We start from the raw sequence: 26,333 nt of genomic DNA on the forward strand, positions 1-26,333 counted from the left end.
AGCCCAGAGAAGGGTTTTCAGTCCTGTACCTACTCCCTGGTCTTCAGTCAAGAAATGTTCCTACTCTTGATGACATTGGGCCAAGAAGTGGAAACTACAGAAAAGTACAATTAAAACCAAGAACAGGAGGCTCTTCTTTACACAGAGGGTGGTGGGAGTGTGGAACAAGCTTCCCAGTCATGTGGTTGAAGCTGATACTCTGACTTCTCTCAAGACACAGCTGGATGAGATCCTTCAGTCAGGACAGGAGGTGCTTCTTTACACAGAAAGGGGTGGGAGTGTTGAACAAGCTTGCCATTTATAAGATACATTTTTAGAAATGTATATCCAACTTTGATAAATACCCTCTAGATAAGGGAGCTTGAGTCACACCCACACACAATATAGTCTATAAGATTCCCATTTAGAAATTATACTTTTAAATTGCATCAACAATAATTTCAGTTGCTTTCTTATACAGTATTTTCATGTTAATAATTACAACGGGTCAAGAGAGATCTCCCTAAATCCTCCCCATCGTGATAAAATACAATTGTTTTAATAATATAATTCGTTGAATAGGTATTGAGGTCGCGTTGGGGTAACGTGGTCAGTGAGGATCTCTTGTGAACATAGAATTCTGCGACTAGCAATTTCTTCACTTGCTTAAATATTTCGATATATAGCCTGAAAGGTTTTTCAGCAGTGGTTTTAACTGTTAGCTACTTCTTTCCGTGACCAGACAAAGCACACTGAGAAACCACACGCGTGTTTTCATGCCTTTGAGTTAGCTCATGATGGGGTTAACCTGTGTCCTATGATTCATATACCCAATACCCGTGTCCTGACTGACCCACAAGCTCTAGCGCGGTTGCTAAGACGGACAGAGGCCGTCGCTAAGGAAGTAGTCAGCGGTGATTGCGTCACTTCAGGGTCCCCGGGCGGGCATTGCAGAGAGGCGGCCGAGGCGGAATATGGCTGCTGTTTGCACAGCTGACGGGGGGTTCCTGCGCCAGGAAACGGGGGACCTGGCCCCCGGGAGCCCGTCGGCCGTGCTGGTGAACGGCAGGCGGATTAAAGAGGAGGACACCACCCGGGACGAGTACGAGGCGGACGGGCAGAGCAGGCGCCATGCCTCTGCGGAGCTCAGCCGCAGCCCGTCCCCGGCGATCAAAGAGGAGCCGGAGGAAGACTTCTTTCAGATACGGCTGTGCGAAGTCAAGGAGGACGTGGATGAGAGGGCGGACATCAAGGACGAGCGAGGCGGGCCGGACGATGGAGACGCCGACTTCGTTAGCGGTGAGCTGGGTTATAAACTCGCGGCGCGACCGGGCGGCGTGCACACGCGTGCGTCTGGGTCCAGTGTGGCTCCAGTGGGGGCTCTAGTGTGATTCCAGTGGGGCTCTAGTGGGGTCCAGTGTGGCTCCAGTGGGGGCTCTAGTGTGATTCCAGTGTGATTCCAGTATGATTCCAGTGGGGCTCCAGTGGGGGCTCTAGTGTGATTCCAGTGGGGGCTCCAGTGGGGCTCCAGTGTGGGTCCAGTGGGGCTCCAGTGTGGGCTCCAGTGGGGGTCCAGTGGGGCTCCAGTGTGGTGGCGTGTGGCGAGGGCCGGTGGGATGAGCTGGCACCGCGCTCGGTTCCCTTTCAGACCCCTGGCCGCGGGAGAGGAGGGGGGCAGGTAGAGGGTGATGCTCGGGCAGACAGCGGGGGGCTCCGACTCGTTTTCCGCATTTTGTAAAGCAAAATCGTCTCCAGGAGCTCAGTGTAACCCGGATTGTGAGCTCTCATTACTACACTGGATACAGCACAGATAGTTACAGCTTTCACGTACAAAAGGAGTTCAAGTAGGGACCTGCGTCACCATGCAAAGCAACAAGAAAGGGTTTATTCCACGTTGGAAAGAGAAGAAGAGAAACACAACGTTTCGGCTGTGGAGCCTTCTCCGGGTTCCCTGAAGGGTGTCCCCCAAAGAAGGCGGTCACTGGAGAGTTGTGGGTACAGCACTGCGGTGCCCCTGGGGTAGGAGCAGTACTGCACTCCGTCTCCAGGTCATCGCTGTACGTTAGAGTCTGTGCTCAAGCGACTTGATCTGGATCAGTACGGGTCCCGGTGTTAATATCCAGGCAGCAGCGTGGGGGAGAGACTGGGGGCTCAGGACCTGTTACTGGGGGGTCACGGGTTCGAATCCCACATGGGGAGACGGCTGTTGTGCCCTTCAGCAAAGTACGTCACTGAATGTACTCTGGGAAGTGCCCTGCTGTATGCACAGCTCCCCAGGAAGGGAGGATTTCTCAGCTGATTCAACAGATAGAAAGGAGTCGGCTGTCCCTCCTGTTAGTGGATGTGGTGCTAATACAGGTATATATCAGCTGCTCAGTGCCTGATACTCCTGCACAGCTGAGGAAGCGGAAACGGACTGCCCTCATGATGTGTGTCGGCCTTATGCACCTCTGAGTTTCCCAGGTCCCAGGACCAGTGGGAAGGGTGGGAGTCCTCTTGTGGGACTGTGGTTGGGTGCGTCTGTGTGCGTGTCCCTCGGGCGTGAAGCCAGTATTGCAATACTGGGGCTCGGGGTGAATCCTGCCACCATCTGCTTCTTGCATCAACAAGTCCGGAGATTCTGTGCTCGTGGTGCTGTGTGTCGCGGGTCGTGTGGCCGGTCATCTCTCTTGTCTCTGCCTAGCTGTGCTTTCTGCCCAGGGACTGGGTGCGTGGGGGGCAGTACTGTGGAACCCGGCAGTCCTTCGGGGTGGGGTGTGGTTTTCCTTGGCATGTCACACTGTTCTTGAAGCTGGAATGTTCTTTTTCTGCCGTGCCAGTCCGCACCCCCGGCCCTCCTGCCCCGGGAGTGCGGGGTCCCGTCCGAGCGTGTCCTGGCCGGAGAAGGGCTAAATCCGGGACGCTGCGCTTGTGCTCCGTTCGGGGACCGGCTCCCGGTCACGTCCTGCAGGCCGCGTTCCCCCTCCGCTTCGAGCTCCTGGTTTTCGTTCCGAGTTAACGTCGAAAGGCCGGCGGCCCCCCCCCGGCGCTCCAGAGGACTTGTGGGAAAGCGCCTCGCGCCCTCGCGCAAGCTCGGCTCTTCGAGGAGCGCGCCCCATGCCGATGGACGTTCCCGGGGCGTTCCTGAGCCTCCAGCCTCGTCCGGGACTTATCCCCACCGTGGTTCGGCACCCTGGATAAAAGCGCACAAGCAGCCCCCTGATGTCACGCCTCGCCCAGCAGCGCTCCCTGCGCCCGGACAGCGCGCCACCCCCCGGACCAGCCCCCCTGGATCCCCTCGTGTCCGGATTGCTGGAGAGTCGCCTGACACAAGTTTTCCCCTTTCTGTTTGTAGGGGAGTGGATTTCCCGTTGCGTGGAGTGTGACGAAGCCTTCGGGCGGAGAGACGCCTACCTGCGCCACCTGCAGGAGCACGCCGCCGCGCGCCACGGGCCCGCCCCCCAGCCGGAGGCCCCGCCGGCGGGGCGGAGCTACGAGTGTCCGGAATGTGGGAAGACCTACGTCTCCTCTGCGTTCTTCCTCAAGCACCAGCGCTCCCACTGGGCGGCCTCCCAGCCTGCCCCCCCCGAGCCGGCCCGGCCGAAGGAGAGGGCCTTCCTGTGCCCGGAGTGCGGACGGTCCTACTCCCGCGTCTCGGCCCTGGAGGCCCACCGGCGCGGCCACGAGGTGCAGCTCTTCAAGCTGCCCCGCCCGCGCGCGAGGAGGAGGGCGAAGCCGCGGGAGGAAGAGGAGGGCGGGGTGAAGAAGGAGGGCCAGAGGCTGCCCGAGGAGTCCGACCGCGGGGAGGCGTTCCTCTCGGAGCGGGGCACCCACCAGCGCCTCGGGGCGCACGCCAAGCCCCCCGAGACGAAGGAAGGGAAGAGAGCGTTCGTCTGCCCCTCCTGCGCGAAGGAGTTCGTGAGCGCGGTCGCCCTCGGCACCCACCAGCGCTGGCACGCCCGGCAGGCGCTCGGCCGCGAGGGCACGCCGGCCCTCTGCGAGGACTGCGGGAAGGTCTTCTCCTCGCCCGCCTCCTGCGCGCGGCACCGGCGGGCGGCGCACAGCGGGGGGGCCCCCGCCAAGTCCTTCCTGCACCAGCTGTGCCAGCTGCAGACCAAGGCCTTCGCGTGCCAGGACTGCGGGCGGCGCTTCTCCCGCGCCTCGGCCCTCCGCTCGCACCGGCTCTGCCACAGCGACGGCTACGCCGACGCCCTCGAGGGCGCCGCGCCCGAGCCGCCCGCCGAGAAGCTGTACCTGTGCGACGAGGCCGCGCCGCGCCAGTTCGCCATCGGGACGCTGTCCTATTCCAGGGCGGGGCGGGGGCCGGGGGGGGGGAGCCCCCAGTCGGGCGCGGAGGAGACGGATGGCGACCGGGGTGCGGAGGGGCCGGAGGACTCGGGGCGCGAGCCGGAGGCCCCTCTCGGACCGGGGAGGGGGAGCGAGCTCGACGTGGAGCTGGGCGTCGACTCCTCGGAGGAGACGGGCGCCGGCCGGCGGAGCCCAGCGAAGGCCGCGTTCGAGTGCCTGGAGTGCAGCAGGAGCTTCTCCAGCGCCGCGGCGCTGCGCTGCCACCGGCTGTGGCACCGGGGCCGGCGGAGGCGGCCGAAGCGGACCGGCGGCGGGGAGGGGGGCGCCCGCGAGTGCCCCGAGTGCGGGGTGCGGTTCTCCCGGCTCTCGGCCCTCCGCTCGCACCAGCGGCGCCACGCCGGCCCCAGGCCCCACCGCTGCCAGCAGTGCGCCGGGAGCTACAGCAGCCCCGCCGCGCTCTACGCCCACCGCAAGGCCCAGCACTCCGCGGGCCCCCGCCCGGCCGCCGCCGGCGGCTTCGACCCGAGGAAGACCCTCCTGGGCCCCAAGATGTACAGCTGCGAGGCCTGCGGGAAGGGCTTCTGGTCCCCCGTGGCCCTCCAGGACCACCGGCGGCGCCGGCACTCCTCCGACTGCAAAGCCGAGCCGCCGGGCGAGGAGCGGGCCGCCCCCCGGGAGGGCTTCCGCTGCGTTCCCAAGGTCCTCCGCAAGTGCGCCGTCTGCGGGAAGGCCTACCGCTCCCTGGCCTGCTTCCTCAAGCACCAGCGGGGTCACGCCGCCGGCGCCCCTGCGCCCCCCGGCGCCCAGGAGCCCTACAGCTGCCCGGAATGCCGGAAGCCGTTCTCTCGCGCCACAGCCCTGCAGTTTCACATGCAGAGCCACGGCTACCTGATCGGAGACCCCGCTCTCGTCGCCGCTGCCTGGACCGCACTCCGGGCTTCGGGGGCAGACCCGCCTCCCAGCGCTAACGGGGGGTCCTGGGCCGGGCAGCTCCTCGGCAAGGGTAACGGCACGTCCTCGCGGTCCGAAGGGGTTCCGGGATCGGAAGCTTCTGGACCGTCTCCCCCGCCGACTCCAGCCGCGTCCCCTGTCCCTGGGACGTTCCCGGCTCCCTTCTCCTCTCTCGGGGAGTCCCGGGACAGCGGCGACCCCTCGCCGAAGACTTCGGGCGGGCCGGGCGGGCGAGAGCGCCCGAAGAGGAAGAGGCGCAGGCCGCTCGCGTGCTCCGACTGCGGCGAGCGCTTCTTCCGGCCCGGCGGGCTCGGGGCCCACTGGTGGTACAAGCACTGCGGGGGGGAGGGCGCCCCGCCGAAGCCGTTCCCCTGCCCCGACTGCGACAAGAGCTACAGCTCGCAGGGCGCCCTGTACAACCACCGCAAGGGCTGCGGCCTGCCCAAGGCCGGGAGGAAGCTGCCCAGCCCCCGCCGCGCGCCCGCCCCGCCGCCTTCGCCCGAGCGCGCCGTGTGCCTCTACAAGTGCCCCAAGTGCGGCAAGGCCTTCTCCAGCCGGGGGCAGCTGCAGGCGCACGGGCAGCTGGCCAGCGCCCGGCCCCACTGCTGCGCCCTCTGCTGCCGGGGCTACTGGTCCGAGGCGCAGCTGCAGCAGCACCTGTCCTGGCACGACGAGGTGCGCCGCCGCCTGCCCGTCAGCCTGCGCTACCGCCTGGGCGCGGCGGCCGGCGGGGGGCTGGACCTCGCCTGCCGGCCCTGCGGCCGGACCTTCGCCAAATGGTCGGACCTGGACCGGCACCAGCTGGACTGCGGCCACCGGCCTGAGGAGGTGGACAATGCCCCCGGAGTGGAACTTCAGCCTCCTCCTCCCTCGGCCCCGTCAAGTCCTCCCCTGGACCCCCGGCCCCACGTGTGCCCCGATTGCGGCATGGGGTTCCCCTCCAGCCCCGTCCTCCAGCGGCACAGGGCGGCCCACTCGGGCCAGAAGCCCTTCCGCTGGTCCCTGTGCCCGAAAGCGTTCGCCCGGAGGCCGGGGCCGGCCGAGCGGAGCAGGGAGCCTCCCCGGGAGCGGGGCGGGGCGGGCGAGGGGCCGCTGTCCTGCATCGAGTGCGGGATCGCGTTCGGGCAGGAGAGCAAGCTGCACCAGCACTACATCGAGCACGCTCAGGGCCGCGTCTGATCCGCCGGGCCGGGGCCGGGGCCGGGGCGGGGAGGAGGAGGAGGAGGATGGGATGGGATTCAGAGGATTATGGGAACATGGAAGCCTCCTCCGCTCTCCCGGGGCTTTCTGTGGGGGGACGCAGGGACCTGGAGAGAGCTTGAGCGCTGTCCGTTCGGACCCCTGTTGAGACGTGCGGACATTGCTCTGGTCGTTCCTGGGGAGTCTTCGTCTTCATGGGGAGCCGCCACTACAGGGACTGTTGTGTAGTTCTTGTTTTTATGTTCTCGGTTCGGACAACATACTGCTGTATTTTTTTTTTGGGGGGGGGAGTTGGGGTGGAAGGGGAGTTATCCAGAAAAACCTCTGAATCGCGAATTGAAAACTAAGGTTTGAGAAGCAGCCAGGGTTTGAACCTGGGTTTGACTGTTAAACACCCAAAAAGTCTCTGTTTCACATCATAAAAAATAATCCCGGTCATTATTCTGAAACCCAGGTGTTTTTTCTATCTCTTCCGGTGTCTTTTCTCTGTATAATATGCTGTACAAATGTACATATAAAGATTTAATGACATAAGAGGACTTGTACTGAAAAGCCTGTTGGTTCTTGACATTATGAAAGTTCCTGTTTTTTCTCAAATTCCTGTCCTGTGTTTTGTTGAATAATTCGTCCGGGTTTTCTCTCTCTCCCTCGCGAGGGCTGGCCAGCTTGGTTCCCCGAGAGCCCCAGTCCAGTGGGGAATGTAGGTTACCCCTAGGTAAAGGGGAATGTAGGTTACCACTAGCCCTGTGCTTCCTCTTCAGCCTCAGCCCCCTCCCTGGCTCTTCCTCCTGCGCCTGCGGGTGACGTGAGGGTGACGAGAACCTCATCGCTCCCCTTTCTGAGGGAGAACCGTTAGAATCGTGTTTGCGTCCAGCCCCTGTGTCACAGGGGGCTTCCAGGCCACACACTCCCCCCATCCCAGGCCATGCTTGGGACAGAACAGAGGCCCCCCCAGGAACACGCGCCTGGAGACTGGATCCTCTCTCTCTGGGGTGTTGCCATGCTCCAGTGAGGCACCTGCACCCCTGCACCTCTTCCTCACATCCTGGTTTCCCTGATTCAGCCTCAAGGTCACCCGAAGTGCGTGGTCAGAGCAGCCGTGTGTGTGTGTGTGTGTGTGTGTGTGTGTGTATTCTGCTCCTCCCCCCCCATCTGTGCTGGTCTTGCAGTGCGTCGGTGTCCCACTCCTTCGCCTGCTCGCCCCTGGTCGTGGCTGCCCGAGCTGGGCAGTGATCTGCTCGGAGTCTCTTTGCTCAAGGCTACAGCAGCAGTGTCCCACACAGGGTTCGAACGCAGGGCCCCCCTGGTCAAATTTTCAGAGGCTCTGGACAGGTTTGCCTCCTTGTAGGGGCTGGACTGGGCTGGGCAGGCCTGAGGACAGCCAGGAGGTGGTGCTCTCTCCTCGCCAGCGTCCCAGTGTGCTGGGTTCTGTTCCAAGCCTGGTTCGCTGTCTGCGTGCCTGACTTTGTGAGTTTTTTCTTGTTTGAGAGAAATGCCTGTGGGTCATTGGTTTCTGGGACAATTGGCCCTGCTCTGAGTGCCCTGTGATGGACTGGTGTCCTGGTGTGTCCCATCTTGTGCCCTTGGCTTGCTGAGATAGGATCGAGCTGCCTCACGACCCTGAATTGGATTCAGCAGTTGAACACAGATGGATGCCCAGGAACACGGCTGTTTAAGGAGCTGTCCATCAGATGAGATGTTAAACGGAGGTCCTGATTTGTTATTGTTTTTTTGCGGTAGTAGGGCTGTTCACCCTGGTGTCTTGACTGAACTGCACTCTGTTCTTGTCCACTCTGTCCTCCTTAAAGTTCCCCCTTAGTCCACCTGGTGCTGCAGTTTCTCTCTCCTCCCCCGATCTGTGTGCAGTGGGGCCGCTGGTGCAGGACGACCCCTGTTGAGAACCTCTTGGTGATCCACCAGGAAGAAAAGCCTGGTCTGTCATGATCAGCTCCTCCACCCTGCCAGGCCTGGGTGGTGGCCTTTGATTTGAGGAGGGGAGCCCTGCGGAGCTCCTGCTCACAGCTGCTGCCGCCCCCCCGCTGCCTCGGGGACGAGAGGGCAGAGGCCAGCAGCGCGGGACTCCAGCTGAGCCCAAGTCCGCTCGCAGACGAGCTGGGCCGGCCCCTCGGGAGTTCGGGTTGAGGGTGGGGTGCGGTGGGGTGACCCAGCCAATGGCTCCTGCCCCTGCAGCAGGATCAAACTCTGTCGAGGTGTCGGGGTGACTCTCTAGCGCCCCAGCAACCACGCCTGTCGAGGTGTCGGGGTGACTCCCTAGTGCCCCAGCAACCACGCCTGTCGGGGTGACTCTCTAGCGCCCCAGCAACCATGCCTGTCGAGGTGTTGGGGTGACTCCCTAGCGCCCCAGCAACCACGCCTGTCGAGGTGTTGGGGTGACGCCCTAGCGCCCCAGCAACCACGCCTGTCGAGGTGTTGGGGTGACTCCCTAGCGCCCCAGCAACCATGCCTGTCGAGGTGTCGGGGTGACGCCCATCCCTGCTGGGTGTGACAGCTTGCGGTCGGACTGATCGGTGTCTCCTCTCTCGTCTCCAGGCCGCCTGCAGGTCCACGGCCAGCGAGCGCAGAGGGCTGCCAAGAAAAGGGGGGTGACGGAGGGGGACCCCCAACAGAGACGCCTCCGGAGGTCCAAGATCGGGAAGGGCGCGGGGGAGCAGCCGGCCGGGAGTGGGGAGGAGGAGGAGCTGGAGCTGTCAATCAGGGGGCGCGCGCGCGAGGGGAAGCCGGTGTACGTCTGCTCCGTCTGCGGCAAGGTCTACTCCTACCTGGAGTCCTTCCGCAACCACCAGAAGCTGCACCGGTCCGCCGGCGCCCCGCCGCCGCCCCGCGCCTACCCCTGCCCCGACTGCGGCAAGGTCTTCAGCCGGCCGGCCGCGCTGGGCTTGCACCGGCAGGCCCACCGGCTGGCGGAGGACGCGCCGCCCGACTTCCACTGCGCCCAGTGCCGCAAGCCCTTCAACTCGGTGCAGACCTGGCGCAGCCACCTGCAGCTGCACCGCGCCAAGGCCCACTGGTGCCAGGCGTGCGCCAAGGGCTTCGAGGACCGCGCGCAGCTGGAGCGCCACCTGCGGCGCCACGACCTCAAGCGCCACAAGTGCGACCTCTGCCACAAGGCCTTCCGCGTGCCCGCCGAGCTGCGCTACCACCGCAACACGCACACCGGCGCCCGGCCCTACCGCTGCGAGCTCTGCCAGAAGACCTTCTCCCAGCTCGGCAACCTCATCACCCACCGCAAGAAGCACCTGGGCGTGTACCGGCTGCACGCCGGCGGCAGGACGCCCCTGGGCGCCGCGCGGCGCTGCTCCGGCGGGCGGCAGGTCAGCGAGATGAAGGTGCTGATCGTGAAGGCCGGGCAGGGCGGGCAGGAGGTCGTTGAGGAGGAGGAGGAAGAGGAGGAAGACGAGGAGGTGCAGGTGCTGGCGAGGTTGAGGCAGCAGCGGAAGAGGAAGGCGGCGAGGAGGAGGAGGGAGGAGCAGGTGGCGGAGACGGAGGCGGAGACTGGCGCCACCGAGGAGGGCCCCGCCGGCGCCGTGGAGCTGCGCTGCTTCGAGTGCGGCGCCCTCTTCGCCTGGGAGGCCGAACTGCACCTGCACTACATGCGCCACGCCAGCGGGGAACTGTGACGGCGCCTGCGGGTGAGCGATGGGCCCGGAGGAACGAGGCGCCTGCGCTCGCAACTCCTGGTCTGGGGCGAGGAGGAGGAGGGGGGGGTGGATACAAAGTGCCCTTAATTCTCTTACAAGTCTGCCCGTCCTCCAGCCCCCCCCCTCCTCCTCGAGGGGTGCACGTTGATGAACGCCCCCCCCCCGACACGAGCCCCAGCGAGCAGTTGGCCTGACGACAGCCTGCTCCATCCCAGGTTTTCCTTCTGGCTGTCGTGGGGGCCCCGCTGGCCTTGGTTGCCAGGACCAGGTGTCCAGTCCAGTTTTTAATTTTAGCAATCTCTTCTGCTTTTTAATGATGACTACTAATTACTTTATGGGGTTTGAGCATGAATTCATTTCTCTCCTTTGCAAGTTAATATTGCGGATTTCTATGTTTGTATTTTTTCTGCTGAAACAGAAATAGAGGGGCCTTTCTCATACAGTCAGATAAGCTAAGATTGCGTATGTTTGTTTTTGACAGGTAGACCATTAAACAGAAACCCCAGGGCTGACAGGTTTTTAGAGATGTGCTGCAAACGAACTCATCAGAAAGGTGGAAACTGCGTGACTGTTCAGTGACCACGGATTAAAACACACTTGTGCCTCTGCTGGCTCTCTTGTCATTTGGCCCCAGTGTTGAAGGTCAGGAGGCTCCATTTCATGTTCCCTCAGGTGGGGTTTTGCATGAGCTCCAGGTGATGCCTCTCTGTGATTTACACACCTGGAGAGAGAGAATGATCAAGGCAGGAAGCCTGACAACGACACTCATCTGCACCGAGCTTCGTCAGCTCAGCTGCAGCTTCTGCAACCTCAGCTCTGTCCTGGGGAGCTGTGATTCAAGATGCGCGATTGGCGTTTGACAGGCAGAACAGAACCTGCTGGATGCCGTGGCCCCTGAGGGCTGGAGTTGGGGGCCTCCCTGCACCCGTCCCCTCTGCCTGCATGCGCGCTGTCCTGTCCTGTCAGTGCTGGTCAATGCCTTGCCTACTGTGAATTTAACAGGACTTGTTTGGTCACTGCTGTGTGCCTCCAGTGACTTTTGAATATGACCTATGAATATTTTTTTAAGAAATACTTTGTTCAGAAAGTTTATATCTCGTTCCCTTAAAACATGTATTTTGGAGATTTCAAAGGGCTTCTAATTCTTATGAAATAAAATTGATAATTTTCTGCATGGGGGGCTGTGCTTGTGTTTTTTTTTATTTCTCAGAGGAGAGAGTTTGTGTCTTTCTGGAGTTTTCCTGCACTATTTTCCTTTAAAAGCACAATTTTTAAACAGAAATTCCAAGCAATTAAATTACAATTTCGGAACAGTGTCTCATTATATAGATACATTTCTAGACAAGCCACTCAGGCATGTTTAAAATAAAATGAAACTGACAAGTACATATACAATTTGAAGTTTGAAATAACTGTTATACTTGTGTAACAGTTGTAAAGTGATCTGATGAAACCGATATCGAGCTGCTTTGGTCTGTTAACAGCTGGGTGGATTGAGACACTGAACTGAGCCTCTAGCACCAGAACTGGAGGAAACACTGAAAACAGGCAGGACCTGAAGGGACAGAGAGAAGACAAACTCCTTATCAACAGATCCTCCTACATCAGGAAATACCACCCCCACCACCTACCTACCTCCTGGTCCAGATCTCAGCCAGCCCGTTGTGAAGGGCAGAATGCAAGAGTGCCCCTCGATCCGGACACACCCCGACCCTGGGCCAGGCTCAGTCTGCCCCCTGCCTTTCGAACCTGCCTCACCGCACCCTCAAACCCCAGCAGTGAACTCCATGTTGCCCTGGGAGTTTCGCCTGCTTTCAGACTGTCAGATCGCTACAGCTGGGATTTTGTTTTTTTCATATAAACCCTTTATTTTGATTAAAAACAATATTGAAGTGTTTTGTTTTTTTTTTAAAAAAAAGGTTCCTGCAGTTTTAAGAAGAGACCAGACACACAGACAGTTTTCTTCTCTGCTGCGCACAGATAATACTTGTGCTTGGGTTGCTGTCCCTGTGAACACACTGGACACAGCAGCCCAGGGGTGGGAGAATATTACAACCAGCCCCGCAGGTCTCGCAGAAGTGACGATCGCGTCTAGAGGCTGGAATCGCCGAGTTTTCCCGAACGGCTCTTGCCAGGTCCCGTCTTTCTGCGGATTCACGGGAAATCACGGCAACGTGTCCGTTCTGTGGGAAAGGGGCTGGCCTCGTCGGAGCCGCACTTCCCCTCCTAGCAGCGGCGTTCCGAGTCCTGCGGGGGGACGGGATCCCGGCTCACAGCTCGGCGCCGGAGGTGGACTTGTCCCTGCTGCGCTGGCCGAAGGCGGAGAGCGAGTGGGAGTGGGAGTGGGAGGCCTCCTCCGTGAGCGCGCTCTCCAGCACGGACAGCACGGAGCGCCGCACCTTGTCCTGAAAGTCCTGGCCCACGAAGACGTAGAGCAGGGGGTTGAGGCAGCTGTTGAGGAAGGCCAGGCTGGTGGCGATGGGCACGCCGATGGTGGTGGCGTGGTTGAGGGCGGGGCTGAACTCGGCCGCCATGTGGTTGCACATCTCCAGCAGCACGAAGACGTGGTAGGGCGCCCAGCACAGGAAGAAGGCCGCCACCACCGCCGCGATGATGCGAAAGGTGCGTCCGGCGCGCGCCGCCAGGGCCCGGTTGCGCCGCAGCCGGCACACGATGACGGCGTAGCAGGCCACGATGGCGGCGAAGGGCAGCGCGAAGCCCAGCAGGAAGCGGGCGGCGATCATGGCGCGGTGGCGGAAGAGCCGCAGCTGCACCACGGCCGGCGTCTCGTAGTCGTCGGAGAAGGCGAAGTTGTTGAAGCAGTTGATCACGCTCTCGTCGTGGTAGGCCGGCGCCGTGTCCCGGAACACGAAGTAGGGCGCGCTCAGCGCCAGGGCCAGCAGCCAGGCCGCGCCGCTGACCGCCCAGGCGCCGCGCACGCTGCGGTGGTTCTGCGCCCACACCGGCCACACCACGGCCAGGCAGCGGTCGGCGCTGATCAGGGCCAGCAGGTACACGCTGGCGAACATGTTGAGGAAGGCCAGCGTGCTGTTGGCCTTGCACAGGAAGCGGCCGAAAGGCCAGTGGAAGCCCATGGCGGTGTACGCCACGTTCAGCGGCAGGAAGGCGGTGAACAGGAAGTCGGCCACGGCCAGGTTGAGGAACCACACCGTGTTGACCGTCTTCTTCATCTTGAAGCCGGTCACCCAGATGACCAGGCCGTTGCCCAGCACCCCCAGCAGGAAGGCCAGGCTGTAGACCACGAGCGACATGACGTTGAGCGAGCGCCGCAGCTCGGCGAACTCGTCCTCGTAGTCCTCGTAGTAGTCCCCCTCCGTGTCGTTGCCCAGCGAGCCGTTGCCGGGATACGGGGTCGCCGTGGCGTTGAAGTCGTCCTCCATCATCGCTGAGGGGCTTCCTGTGCAGCGGAGAGAGGAAGCGGCTCGTGACATCACCCCGCCCGCGGGCACCAGCCGCCCACTCCGCCCCGCCGCTCATCGCACGGAACCCGGGCGGGGCGTCGGGACACGAGCAGCGACTGGGGCTGTGCCGGCGCCCTGGGGGACCGGCTCTCTGAACCGAGCTGCCCGCACTGTGGATACGCGCGGAGCGGGCCGACCAGGAGCCGAGAGACCGAGGAGCCCCACTCCTGTCGGTCTCACAGGTCCCCCTGGATCAGGGGTCTCTAGCTCGGCCGGTGAGACTGCCACCATCTGTCCAATTAAGAGAACTCTGGTCCTTGAGGGCTGAAGACTTTGCCCTAAATGATCTGTAAATGACTTAATTGATCAAATCACCCAATTAGTTACAATGGAATTGTTCCGTGTTTTAGAACAAACATCTGTGATTTAAACTGGTGGTCCAGTTGTGACCTCCAGAGCCTGCTCTCCCGGAGCTGCCCTGGACCAGGGCTGGAGATCTCTGCGCTGCCCGATGGTTCCGCCGGCGAGCTCGAAGCCGCACTACCTCCCTTCGGCCGCTAGGGGGCGGCGAGGTGCAAGCCGAGGAGCTCTGCCATCACCCTCGCCAGGACGACCAGACCTGCCCCGCGCCCCTCGCCCCTCGGGAGAGCGATCAGATCAGCACGAGCGTGAAGGGGTGTGACTCGAGACCCCCCGCTGTTTTAAAACACCTGCACGGCAGGAAGCGACATATGAACCGCGATACTAAAACGATATCAAATAGGATTTTCCCCTTTGGCGTATCGCAAGTGCTTTAAGAACGCCATGCTTATTTTCAGTATATCTTCAGTGTGGATTTTTGAAGCTGTATTGTATTATAGCACAGTTTACCATAGTGTGTTGCGGTACACTGTGGTATATACCACCGTTTACTACGTGTTAAAGTGTACTACAGTATATGCCAGTTTACTGCACTGTTATAGTGTATTACAGTTTATACTGCCGTTTACTAGTGTGTTATAGTATATTCTATACCAGTTTAATACAGTGTATTACAGTATATACCAGTTTAATCTAGTTTGTTATACTATATTAAAGTATACACCACAGTACGCCGCAGTGTGTTATAATGTATCACAGTATAAACCAGTTTAATCTAGTGTGTTATAGTATATTACAGTATAAACCAGTTTGCCGCAGTGTGTAAAAGTGTGCAGGGCTTACTGTGTTGAGTGTTGTGCTACTGCGGGGTGCTCATCGTCAAGCGCGAGAGCCCCTCTCCCCGTGACCCCGCGACCACGGGGCTGAGCCGATCACTCCCGACACACACACGGCAAAACACCACCGACCAGTTTCAAACCGTCCGATGAGACCAGAACAACCGTACTGCACCCGACTTCTACTGACGACAACAAAGGTTCCTTTCAGAATCGGATTTTTGTTGCTTTGGGCGTTATTATAGGGAGCTTGGGGGGAATTATCTTTAAATTAATCAAGTCATATATCCGTTTCTGACACCCTCAGGGATACGATACACTGCAAACTTGGAGGAGTTACAGCAGTCAGACATACACCTTAATAATAATGATATCATCATCATCCTCCTACCTTGTCTTTATGAAGATGTATGTTTTCCGCTATCCCAGTTTAGTCTCACAAAACTCTCCGAACTCTGCCTCGCCTCTCGCGCCAGAGCTCTTTTTAAAGCCCGGCGATGCGGTGACGTCGCGCGCGGAGGGCGAGGGGACTGGTCGCGAGCTCGCAGCCCCCCCCGGTGCAGAAACAGCGGAAAGACCCGAAGCGGACCGCCCGCCCCTCGGGTGAAATCGGGCACCTGGGGGCGGCTAGTTCGTCCGGCGCTCCTGACATGTTAATTTCGGTCAAAATATTTGTGTTTTCCTCTCTCACCCGCAGAAAGTGCTGAGTTGCTAAACCGACAATTGCTCGGCTGAAGGCCTGTTAGTCACTCTGTTTTTCACGGATTTTGTATGCGTTGTAACAACACGTTTTTTTTTTCTTAGCCATGTTTTGCGGTTTAATTTAATATTACTATAACTCCCTACGCTGTAGCTCCTACACTGTACTGTGTTTTTACCCTAAATTTCACTGTGATGTACCGCACTGTACTGTGTTTTTACCCTGATCTCACTGTGATTTACCGTCCTGTGTTGTGCTTTTACCTTTGTTGTCCCGCTGGACAGAGGACTCCTGTATCGCGGCGGTCTTGACGAGATGCGGGACTCCGGTCTCCATTCTCTTTCGGGTCCTGTGCAACGAGACATCTGTGCGAATCCCAGAAGCTGAACTGAAAAACAGTAACTTATAATAATAATAATAATAATAATAATAATAATAATAATAATAATAATAATAATAATAATAATAAACTATTTTATATAGCGCCTTTAAAGGTGGCTTCTCAAAGCGCTTTACAGGATGACAATAACAATAAATAAGAAGACTACAACAATAAATAAGAAAATTTCACAAGACAGGACACAATTATAATTACAACAATACAACAATAACAATAGAGGAGACCGTGGAAGATGGTATTAAGAAGAGCAGAGGGGTGAAGAATGGAACCAGTTAAGTAAAGGCTTTTCTGAAAAGGAGGGTTTTGAGTCTGGATTTGAAGGAGTTTAGAGAAGGTGACTCTCTAATATCCTTGGGCAAGGAGTTCCAGAGCTTGGAGGCATAGCAGGAGAAGGCCCTGTCGCCCATACAATGTAGACGGGCTTGGGGGACAGTAAGGAGGGCAGAATTTGAAGAGCGGAGGTTGCGAGGTGGGGAGTAGGGCGATAAAAGTTCAGACAGGTATTGAGGTGCCAAGCCATGTAAAGCCTTGTAGGTGAGCATGAGGATTTTAAAGTCTACGCGGAATTTGACCGGAAGCCAGTGCAAGGACTCCAGGATAGGAGTAATGTGAACACTTGCACTAGATCTGGTCAGGATTCTGGCTGCTGAATTTTGGACATACTGCAGGGGTGACGTGACAGGGGTGTCAGTGCGCCTCGCACGCAGAATCCCCCCGGGACACCCTGTGCGGGCGGGCTGTTAGTCCTGAGGCGCCCACTCCTCGCAAACACGCCACTGGCGTTCCCGAGTGAGCATCTGCGTCAGGCCCTGCAAGGACCCCAGCCGGAACAAGCCCTGCTGGGTTAGTGCCTGCTCCTTTTGTGCTCAGTCTATGGGTCAGCGCAGCGCTGTTGGTCTCTTGAATGCAGGACCGAAGCAGTAGTGCGTGTAACAGCAGGTACAGTTTCAGTAGTAGATACACTACTGTTGTGTTAGTGTCTGCTCCGATATGTGCACTGTGTTGTGTGTTACAGAAGACTTTTCTGCCTCGTGAACGGCGGTTTCATTAGGACAAATATCCGGTGTGACTGCAGTTACTGGATCAGTCGCAGACAGCACTGGCGTGTTAGTGTCCGCTCAGTGTGGGGCCGGGTGTTGTGTCCGGCGGGGCAGTGCGAGGCGGAGGGGGGAGGAGACGCGTGTTCGTACGGAGAAACCGCTGCTGTCCCCCCAGGTGATATCAGCGTCTGACAGGAAAGCGCTGCTGCCACAAATAGACACGAAGCCCGTTATTACTGCGCTCCTGAACGGCCAATTACACCCCTCGAGGCCAACCTGAACAAGCAGTTCCCTTCCGCTCAAACAAGGGCGTCGGCCGCCCCGTGTTAACTCAACTCTGACGATCTCGCCTTTAAAGACGGGAACGAGCCAAAGACAGGTTCGTGTTTATCTGTCTTTGAGCCCGTCTGTCCCTCCCCACCCTCAGTCGCGCACGCCCGTGTCCCCGACTCCGTCCTGAGCTCAATCCGCTGCACCAGCGCGCGTCTGCCTTGGGACTGGGGTGGGACCGCCGGCGCCCCGGCTTTCTGGACCGTCTGGAAAGAAGAAAGGCGCTATATACTCCGCCAGGCATCGTCATGAATTAGCAGAATTATCTCTGCATTCGCTTCGAGCACCAGACCGAGGAAATTAACACACACACACAGAGAGAGAGAGAGAGAGAGAGAGAGAGAGAGAGAGAGAGAGAGAGAGAGAGAGAGAGAGGCGCTAGCCGAGCGAGCTCGCCGTCAGGGCGGAAGTGTGTGCGGCCGGAACCGGAAAGAGAGAAAACACCTGGTAAGCCCTGTTCTTTCTTCTCCTTTCTTGAAGAAGCCTCTAAAAAATTGAACTGTTTTGTAGATAAAAGTTTAAAAAGTCTTTAGGAAAAGGTACCTTAAAGTTTAAATTAAACAAAATACCACTTGGGCCCACTACACTCAAAAGGCCAAAGTTGAAGAACCTGTTCCCAAGCAACAGGGGGCTGATTGTATTCAAAACGCCCGAGCCAGGCCGTCTGTTTGCTCTTCTCACCTGGGCCCATTGTATTTAAAAGAGCAAGATGAGTACAGAGCAGAACACAGCCCCACTGGACCAGCCCTGCCCCCTCAGCACAGTACTCCAGTACCCTGAGGACGTGAAAACCGTTAAGACCAGGAAACAGTACAAAGACTCCTGGATGAAAGAAAACCCAGAGACCCTCATTGCTGACTACTGCCAGGCAGGAGAAAAGCACATAAAAACCAACCTGCTCTTTTTTACTGAGCATCCGAATGCCTGGCACACAGCTGTGTGTAAGAATTATACAAACACCACCAGAAGGGGCATCAGCAAAGGCAGGCAAATCTCCATAGGGGGCGACAGCGAGGTAGAAGACACTGTCCTGACTGTCAACACCTACCACAATGGTACAGTGATGATACAGGGCAGTGAGGCCGCTCTGGAGCTTTTCGAGGAAAAGTTCACAGACCTTAAAACACAGGCCGACCTGGAGAAACCTCCCCCAGAAACAGGAGAGAGACCCAGCAGCCTGATGCCCGCCACACCGGAGAGTTCAGCTCCACCTGACTCAGAGCCCACAAACACAGCCTCAGCCACAGAACAGCCCAGCAAAAGTGTAGCCCTCGGCAACACGGAAACACACCACCCGGACACACACAGCCCACACCAACCCCCCTGTGACCACAGCACAGTGCGCCCCCTGAGAGAGAAACTCTCTGCTCTGGAGCTGGACTTCACTGAGTTCAAGGAGCTGATGCTGGGGAGACTCACAGAGGGGCAGACAGCACAACAGCTAAGAGACGAGGTGAACAAACACAGGAACGAATGTAAAACCTCCAACAAACAGCTCAGGGCACAGATGGAGGAGCTGCTGCGGGACAACAGTAAGCTGCAGTCGGAAGTAGCAGAGCTGAGAGAGGAGCTGCAGCTCGCGGAGAGGACAAGCAAGACTCTCAAAGACCAGCTGAGGAAACTCACTACTTCCCACTGCAGCCCTGACTGCAACAGAACAGCCCTGAGACCCAGAACACACAACTCACAACACCCACCACCAACCCGCAAAGACACACCCACCTCCACACAACCTGACACCCCTACAACCCCCACCACCAACTCCCACTTACCCAGTACCCCCACCGTAGCAAACACCACACCCACTGCACCCCCCGGCACCCCAAATCCCCTCACAACTCTACTGCCCAAAAGCACACCCACCTTGCCGAACACTCAGGGTGACCCACACACACACCCGGCCCCACCCAACTCCCCCACCTCACATACTGCACCCCCCCAAGCAGCCCCCCGCCCGGCAGCACAGCGCCCCTCCAGCAGACTGGACACCAGAGGCAGACGCATGGAAGTAGCCCTTCTCATCGACTCCAACGGGAGGTACATCGATGAGCACAGGCTCTTCCCGGGATTACAAACAGCAAAGCTCTGGTGTCCGACGACAGAGAAGGCCCTGCAGCTGCTGTCCAGGTCGGTACTGGGAGCCCCTCAGCACATCATCATCCACACCGGCACCAACGACTTGAGGACCCAGAGGGAGCAGGTGGCCCAGTCCATCAGGAGAGTGGCAGAGAGGGCCATACAGGAGTTCCCTCGCGCCCGAATTGTCATCTCCACCCTGCTGCCGAGACAGGACGAGCAGCACCACACCATCCAGAGAATCAATGCCGAGATCTCACGGTGCTGCGCCCTGCTCCCAAACGTCTATCTGGCCCATCACTCCACCCTTGGACCACAGCATCTACACGACCATAAACACCTCAAAAAACAGACCATTGGACTCTTCACAAAAACTCTGAAAGACACCACACTGGGCAGACACCCAAACAGCATCCCAGAGAGAAACAGGAGGACTACCAGAGGAACGCCCCAGCACCCACACCCCCAACCCAGACCAGCTCAACCCACAAAGAACAGAACCAGCACCACCCTACAGCCCTCCAACCCAGACCAACGACCGAACAGGACCAGAACCAGCGCCCCACCCCATGCCCCTCACCCAGACCAGCAGCTGAACCGGACCAGAACCACAACCCCTCCCCACCCAGCACAACAACAGAGCCGGACCGAGCCCCTCCTGCACAGCTACGCCGCAGCCCTGGCCAGACCAGCAGTCCCGAGTGGTTTGGAGCTGGGAGAAATCCGGCAGCTCCTGAACCTCATCTGCACCCGGCTTATGAGCTGAAGTTCCATCACCCACAGCGACAGACAAAAACCCAGCACAATACTTGTTTCTGTTGATGATGTAAATGTCCGACACAAATTTGATACAGTTCCAGAAAACAATAACAAATTGCAAAGATAATTCAAACGATAACAATGAGATCTCTAAAGATAAGTATGTGGAACATTCAGGGTCTGGGCTCGTCAGCATTTGGGCTGAAGAGCACTGATCCTGAATTTATCAAGGATGTAAAGGAGACAGACATCATGATCCTACAGGAGACATGGTGTCGGGGAGACTTGGCTACCCACTGTCCCCCAGGCTACAAGGAGATCATGGTGCCCTCTGTCAAAAAACCCCAAATCACCCGGGGCAGAGACTCTGGGGGGATCATTGTGTGGTACAGAGCGGAGCTCAGTCACTCCATACAATTAGTAAAGAAAGAAGAGTCACGAGTTTGGCTTAAAATCAAAAGAAATACCATCTGTACAGAAAACGAGGTTTTCCTGTGTGCTGTCTACATCCCGCCCTCAGAATCCCCCTACTACAGTGAGGGAATTCTCCACAGTCTCCACACGGAGATCGGTCACTTCCAGGGCCAGGGAAACGTGCTGCTCTGTGGTGACCTCAACGCACGAACAGGCACACTGGCAGACTTCACCAGCACACAGGGAAATACTCACATATTTGGACAATCCCCTCTGTACCACACACCGGTCACCTCACACAGGTGCAGCCATGACACCACGGTCAACAGCACCGGGCGCGAGCTGCTGCAGCTCTGTCAAGGGCTGGGCCTGTACATCGTCAACGGCAGGACTAGAGGGGACTCTCTAGGCAGGTTCACCTACAGCTCAGCTCTGGGCAGCAGTGTGGTGGACTACGCCATCACCGACCTGGACCCCTCCTGTATCAGTGCCTTCACTGTCAGGCCACAAACTCCCCTCTCCGACCACAGCCAGATCACACTCTACATGAAGAGAACACACCAGCACAGAGACACACTGACACAGCCCAGCCAGCTGTATGACCTCAACCAGGCATACAGATGGGACACAGACAGCCTAGACAGATACCAAACTGCACTGGGCCATGACGAAATCCAGACACTGATGGACACATTCCTAAACACTCCGTATCAAACCAACAAATTAGGCATAAACTTGGCCACACAAAAACTAAATCACCTATTCCACAAACTAGCATCAAAATCTAAGCTAAAAACAACTACATCAAAAAACTACCAAAAAACAAAAGCAAAAGAAAAGTGGTTTGATACGGAGTGCAAAAACATCAGAAATGCACTACGAAAAGTCTCAAATGAAAAACACAGACAACCACACAACACAGATCTGCGACTCAGGTACTGTGACATGGTAAAACTTTACAAACACACGCTGAAAAAGAAAAGAAACACATACATAGACAAACAACTTGCAGAAATTGAGGAGTCACTAAATCAGAATTGTTTCTGGGAAAAGTGGAACAACTTAAACAAATCAAAATCAGAAGAATTGGCCATCCAAAATGGAACAATCTGGCAAACATACTTTGAAAATCTCTATGAAAAGCTCCCAAATACAAATCAATCAGACCAAAACACCATTTATGAAAAACTCAAAATTTTGGAATTGGCTATCAAAGACAACCAAAACCCCTTAGACTCCCCAATCACTGAGCAGGAGCTACTGGACAAACTCCAGGCCCTCAGACCACGCAAAGCCTGTGGCCATGATGGAGTCATAAATGAGATGCTGAGACACAGCAGCCCAAAGTTGCAACAAGCCCTGCTCAAACTCCTCAATCTCATCATGACAGCTGGATGTTTCCCCGAGGCCTGGAACCAAGGACTGATCACGCCCATCTATAAGAGTGGAGATAAACTCGATCCCAACAACTACCGGGGCATCTGTGTGAACAGTAACCTGGGGAAGGTATTCTGCAGTATCCTAAATACACGAATACTGGCCTTCCTTACCGAACACAATGTCCTGAGTAAAAGTCAGATTGGCTTCTTGCCAGATCACCGCACATCTGATCACATTTACACCCTACACACACTGATAGACAAACACGTCCACCAAAAACACAAAGGAAAAATTTTTGCCTGCTTTGTCGATTTCAAAAAAGCATTTGACTCGATTTGGCATGAGAGATTGTTTTATAAACTACTCCAAAGTGGCATAGGGGGCAAAGTGTACGACATAATTAAATCAATGTATTCAGAGAGCAAATGTGCAGTGAAAATTGGAAACAAAAGGACTAAATTCTTCACCCAAGGCCGCGGGGTGAGACAGGGCTGCAGCCTGAGCCCAACACTGTTCAATATCTATATCAATGAATTAGCAGGAATGTTGGAGCAGTCTGCAGCTCCTGGTCTTACACTACACGACACAGAAATCAAGTTCCTGCTCTACGCAGATGACCTGGTCCTGCTGTCGCCCACAGAACAGGGGCTGCAGCAGAACCTGGCACTGCTGGAGCAGTACTGTCAGACCTGGGCACTGACAGTCAATATGGACAAGACCAGAGTTATGGTTTTCCAGAAGAAAGCCAGACCTCAGGGAAACAGGTACAAATTCACACTGAACAACAACACATTGGAGCACACATCCAGCTACACATATCTCGGTCTCACCATCAGCTCTTCCGGGAGTTTTGACCTGGCAGTGAAGGCACTGAGGGAGAAGGCACTCAGGGCTTTCTACGCAATAAGAAGGAGGCTCTTCAACATCAACCCACCAACAAGAATCTGGCTCCAAATATTTGAAAGTGTAATCCAACCCATTGCCCTATACGGCAGTGAAGTTTGGGGTCCCCTCACAGACCAGGATTACACCCAATGGGACAAACACCCCACAGAAACTCTGCACATGGAGATCTGTAGAATCATCCTCCGTGTGCAGAGAAAAACTCCTAACAACGGGTGCAGGGCCGAATTAGGCCAGTACCCACTATTGATAAACATACAGAAAAGAATATTAAAGTATTGGCTACACCTAAAAAACAGTGACCAAAATTCCTACCACCACAAAGCCCTGCTGAGCCAAGAGCTGAGCCCAAAACAGAGCCCCCTGAGCCAGCTGGTCCTGAGGCTCACCGACCTGAGCCACACCAACACTAACCAGCCTCAGGACAGCACTGCTAGAGCACCACAACCCAGACTCAACCACATCACAGCACAGATCAAACAGCAATATCTCACACACTGGGACACACACACACAAACACAACATAAACTAGAATGCTACAGAACCTTAAACAGACAATACACACTAGCTGAATATCTGACCAAAATAAAAAATAACAAACAGAAACAGACCCTGACGAAGTACAGGCTCAGTGACCACAACCTGGCCATAGAAACTGGGCGACACAGGCAGACCTGGCTGCCCAGAGAGGACAGGCTGTGCTCCCACTGCCAGCAGGGAGAAATAGAGACAGAGGTGCACTTCCTACTGCACTGTGACAGATACTCTGGGATTAGAGAAGCATTCTTCCCGAAATTCAGAAATCTAATCCCAGAGTTCCCACACCTGCCAAAACCACAACAGGTCCCAATCCTACTGGGAGAGGGAGGAGGGAACTCAGTTGATCTGGCAGCCCAGTATGTGATCTCCTGTCACAGCCTGAGGAACAGTGAGTCTGTCTCCCAATAATGCTCCAGCCGAATACAGTATATGTCGATATTATATAATATGTCTTTGTTGTAAATGTCTGTAACATGTCTGTAGATTTTATTTTACTTCTATTTTTTGTTTTGTTCTATGTTAATTTTATTATTTTTATTTGCTTTGGCAACACTGATTGTACCTATCGGTCATGCTAATAAAGCACCTTGAATTGAATTGAATTGAATTGAGAGAGAGAGAGAGAGAGAGGGCCGGCTACGGACTTGAAAGCTTCGTTTTACGTTGTTTTGAGCTCCAAGAAAAACCCAAACCCGGAAAGCGGAAGCGAGGCCAAAACAAGCACGCGGGCCTCGACCACCGGCACGAACAGCCCGGGACGCACACGTGGGCGTCCGGGACGCGTCTGGTTCCAGCGGGATCGCCGTCACGCGTGGAAACAGGAGAAGAGGAAGAGGGATAACGGGTGGTTGAAACCCATATTCCCGAGAGCTACACCCCGCCTGGGCGCTGGGTGCGAGGAGCGCTCTTCTCCGAGGGGGCGGCTTCTAGAAGTCGCGGCGGCTCCCTGCCGATGTCAAACCAGCGGCAATTATCACACAACGGTTCATTAGCGAAACCCGCAGAGCCTGCTGTTATGGCGATGGAAAACCCACAGTCCAGGGGGAAAAAAAACATTTTGAAAAACAGTAACAATTACATTAATGATTTTACTGCTTTTTCCTCTAGTAGCGATATGAATCAGCCATTTGAAGTCATGGTCTGTAGCTCTAGTACACCTGCCTATTTTCTGCACGAAGCGGAGGCCCGGAGGACTTCAGTTGGCCGGAATCTCTCTCTAGACGCAGAGGGACGCTTCTGAAACCCACTGTCGGCTCAGAACACGTGGAGCACAGATGCCACCTCAGCGATGGGGTTTACCGTCAAGGGTTTCAGCACGCAGGAATGTCCGTCCTGCCCTGGACACGGGCGGGGGGAGGAGGGGGATTGAGCAACAGCGGCCGGAGAAACACGCCCGTTTCCTCTTTCCAAAAAGACTCGAGTTCGGCGCGGAGATGTGGAGCTCAGAAACTCAGAAACTGGCGGCGGGCGGCGTCCACATTGCCCTGTAAACACAAAACACACAGTGATACACACTCTCACTCAAAAACACACCCACACGGAGGTGCGTAAACGCACACATTCACACATACTCCTCGCACACCAACACTGCTGGTAATGACCCTTTCTAAAAAGACAAAATTAACACATTTCCTCTGCTCTTTCGACAGCGGTTTTTCCTTTGAAAACTGATTTCTCCAGCGAGTCTGACGTCATGGTTCCCGGGGTGCGAGTTTCCGGAGCCGGTCTGCAGCACCAGGCTGGAAATAAAACAATCGCGCTGTAATTGACCAGTTAATTGATTCATTACTTCATTGTTCAATCAATTAATTCATCATTAAACTAGCTCTGTAAATGAGAGCTGGTGTGGAACACAAGTAAAAGAAACCAGACAACCCCAGAACGATGAGGCCTTGATAACTTATTAAGGGGTTCCCTGGCTCGGCCCCGGGAACCCCCTTACTAGACCTTTACTCAAGTGAATCTTTAATTGAGCTAACGAGGCCTCACTGGGCACTCAGCAAGGGTTTTCTCTGCTGAGAAGCTGGAGATCTCAAGACGTGCAATGAGACAGGGCGTTCAGAACATTAACACCCAGAGTCTCTGGGAAAAGGTCCGATCGAACCCTTGTCGGGACAGCCCCACGGCTCTGGGTGCCTGGGCTGCAGGAGGCCGGTCTCCCCGCGGACAGCGCCCCCCCTGTGGTCAGCGCTGCGGGGCTCTGGGGACCAGCTGGACAGACCACTGCGCGCATACCTGACCCCTGAAGTAACTGCCACAGTGCGTATGTGTGGCTTCTGGTTTCCTGTGCTGAATGTTTATAGCTGTGAACCCCGGGAGTTTCTCAGCCTCAGCGTTTCCATAGGATCTCTCTCTCTCTCACTCTCTGCCTGTATTAGACCCCCTAACGACACAGCCAACCCAAGGTTCTTCTCCAGAATAAACCACCAGGGAAACTCCAGCCAGAATGAAATGGAAGGGCATGTAAACCTGAGAGCAGGAGACACCTCTTTACACAAAGTGTGGTGGGAGCATGGAACAAGCTGCCCAGCCACGGTGTTGAAACTGAAACCCCGGCATCTTTCGGGAAACGGCTAGATGAGACCCTGAGATTAATGAGCCACTAACGACCACAGGCTCTGGAGGGTCCGGCTGACCTCTTGTTAGTAAGTATCCCGCGAGTCTTGAGCGAGATCAAGGAGAATGCGGAGCGGATCTTCCTCTGGACTCACTGTGTTTATACCACAACTTTCAGTGCCACTGGAGTACCTGAGCAGTTCCCCCCCACAGCAATCTCTGCACAGACAGGAGCGGCACATGTGGCCAACACAGCCCTCGAACCGGCGACCTGGGTGCTGTCAGCCCATGCTCCGCCGGCGGTCAGAGAGGGGTTCAGGACGAGGGCAGGACTGGGGCCGGTCTGTCCAGCAGGTGACCGGCAGTGTTTATCTCCCACGTCTCTCCCCCCACCCCCTCAGATACCCCCCGGGCAAGCAGCAGCTCCTCAGCACTGAGAGGCTGCTGAGCCAGCACCGTGGGGACCCCCCAAAACTGTGTGCTCGCCCCCACACTGAACACTCTGCGCTCTCATCTCAGCAGAGCCCTCACTCCTGCCTGT

General features: G+C 56.7%; 2 protein-coding genes across 3 annotated transcripts; one reads left to right on the forward strand and one right to left on the reverse strand.

Moving 5' to 3' along the window:
* The first annotated feature begins 835 nt into the window (after positions 1-835).
* LOC138225352 (zinc finger protein 585B) lies at positions 836-7,014 on the forward strand. Its single transcript, XM_069185282.1, has 2 exons — positions 836-1,278; positions 3,314-7,014. The coding sequence occupies exons 1-2, from the start codon at positions 954-956 to the stop codon at positions 6,394-6,396; spliced, it is 3,408 nt and encodes a 1,135-aa protein (XP_069041383.1). The 5' UTR covers positions 836-953; the 3' UTR covers positions 6,397-7,014.
* A 4,904-nt stretch (positions 7,015-11,918) lies between these two features.
* On the reverse strand, positions 11,919-24,924 carry fpr1 (formyl peptide receptor 1). Of its 2 annotated transcripts, XM_069185360.1 has the most exons (3): positions 24,536-24,924; positions 15,658-15,782; positions 11,919-13,494 (listed from the first exon to the last, which is right to left on the reverse strand). In XM_069185360.1, exons 2-3 carry the CDS (start codon positions 15,728-15,730, stop codon positions 12,347-12,349), a joined length of 1,221 nt encoding a protein of 406 aa, XP_069041461.1. In that variant the 5' UTR covers positions 15,731-15,782; positions 24,536-24,924; the 3' UTR covers positions 11,919-12,346. The 2 variants fall into 2 exon arrangements, with proteins under 2 accessions (XP_069041461.1, XP_006641659.2); XM_006641596.3 differs by lacking the exons at positions 15,658-15,782; positions 24,536-24,924 and adding an exon at positions 15,086-15,177.
* Between the last annotated feature and the right edge of the window lie 1,409 nt (positions 24,925-26,333).

The sequence above is a fragment of the Lepisosteus oculatus genome, chromosome 27 (assembly GCF_040954835.1).
Source record: "Lepisosteus oculatus isolate fLepOcu1 chromosome 27, fLepOcu1.hap2, whole genome shotgun sequence".
In the NCBI taxonomy this organism is placed as follows: domain Eukaryota; kingdom Metazoa; phylum Chordata; class Actinopteri; order Semionotiformes; family Lepisosteidae; genus Lepisosteus; species Lepisosteus oculatus.

Bases quoted from the DNA above. Each gene is read 5' to 3' on its own strand.
- fpr1 (XM_069185360.1), bottom strand. From the start codon at position 15,730: ATGGAGACCGGAGTCCCGCATCTCGTCAAGACCGCCGCGATACAGGAG. The intron at 13,495-15,657 runs GTAAAAGCACAA...TCCGCTGCACAG, and splicing joins TGTCCAGCGGGACAACAAAG to GAAGCCCCTCAGCGATGATG.
- LOC138225352 (XM_069185282.1), top strand. From the start codon at position 954: ATGGCTGCTGTTTGCACAGCTGACGGGGGGTTCCTGCGCCAGGAAACG. The intron at 1,279-3,313 runs GTGAGCTGGGTT...TTCTGTTTGTAG, and splicing joins AGACGCCGACTTCGTTAGCG to GGGAGTGGATTTCCCGTTGC.